Source organism: Alosa pseudoharengus, unplaced genomic scaffold (assembly GCF_046254945.1).
Source record: "Alosa pseudoharengus isolate Yale_2024_CS ecotype anadromous, Long Island Sound unplaced genomic scaffold, YU_APseudo_1.1 YU_APseudo_1.1_scf_10, whole genome shotgun sequence".
Lineage (NCBI taxonomy): Eukaryota > Metazoa > Chordata > Actinopteri > Clupeiformes > Clupeidae > Alosa > Alosa pseudoharengus.
The window spans coordinates 34,850,291-34,851,106 of NW_027468565.1; the positions used below are offsets into that span (position 1 = coordinate 34,850,291).

The following is an 816-nucleotide window of genomic DNA, read 5'->3' on the forward strand; positions in this document are numbered from 1 at the left end:
AGAGAGAGAGAGAATGAGAGAGAGTAAGAAAGAAAGAGAGATAGAGAACGAGAGAGAGAGAGAGAGAGAGAGAGAGAGAGAGATAGGGGGAAAGGGGGAGATCCAAAGAGTGTGTGAGTGAGAGAGCGGAGCTCCAAGAGTGTGCCTGTCTTACCCTCTCCTCACTGCTGCGTCTCAGCGTCCCCACCGGCAACTTGAGCATGAGACGGCGGCTACGACCCGGAGTCACCGCCGCTGCCTGTACCACCATCATCAGGGAGTGTGTTTGTGCGGGACAGAGCGTGTGTGTGGAAAGCCTGTCTGTCCTGTCCCGTGTGTGTGTGTGTGTGTGTAGAGCCGGTGTTGTCCTGGCTCAGGAACACTGGTGCGCTTGCTCTCTCTCTCTCTCTCTCTCTCTCTCTCTCTCTCTCTCTCCTTCCTCTCTGTGCGTCGCTCCGTCTCTTCTCTGTCTCCAGTCAGTTAAGTAAAGTGACACATTCTCACTCGTACTCTCTCCCTCTCTCCCTCCCTCCCCCTCTCTATCTCTCCCTCCCTCTCTTTTTCTCTCAAGCGCTCTTTTCCTGACTCGCTCCTCTCCCAATGCCTCGGTCTCTCTTTTCTCCTGCTCTGTCTCTCTCTCTCTTTCTCTCTCTGTCTCTCTCTGTGTTTCCCTCCCTTCGTCCTCTTCCTCTCGTCTCTACTGCCGGGTGGTAGCAGCACGTCTGTGTAGCAGTGAGAGCTGATTTCCCAGTGAGTCACTTAGCCCATTCTACACACACACACACACACACACGCACACACACACACGCATGCACAAATGCGCGCGCACTGATGCTG

General features: G+C 54.5%; 1 protein-coding gene across 3 annotated transcripts in view; it reads right to left on the reverse strand.

The window, feature by feature from the left end:
* Positions 1 to 498, reverse strand: part of frmd4a (FERM domain containing 4A) — a 75,830-nt gene extending 75,332 nt beyond the window's left edge. For all 3 annotated transcript variants that reach the window (XR_012983691.1, XM_076270823.1, XM_076270814.1), the window contains exon 1: positions 155 to 498. Coding sequence is in view for 2 of the 3 variants with exons in the window: in XM_076270823.1 (XP_076126938.1) it covers positions 155 to 253 (99 nt within the window). In the remaining variant the exon portion in view is untranslated. The remainder of the gene's footprint in view (positions 1 to 154) is intronic.
* Positions 499 to 816: the final 318 nt, after the last annotated feature.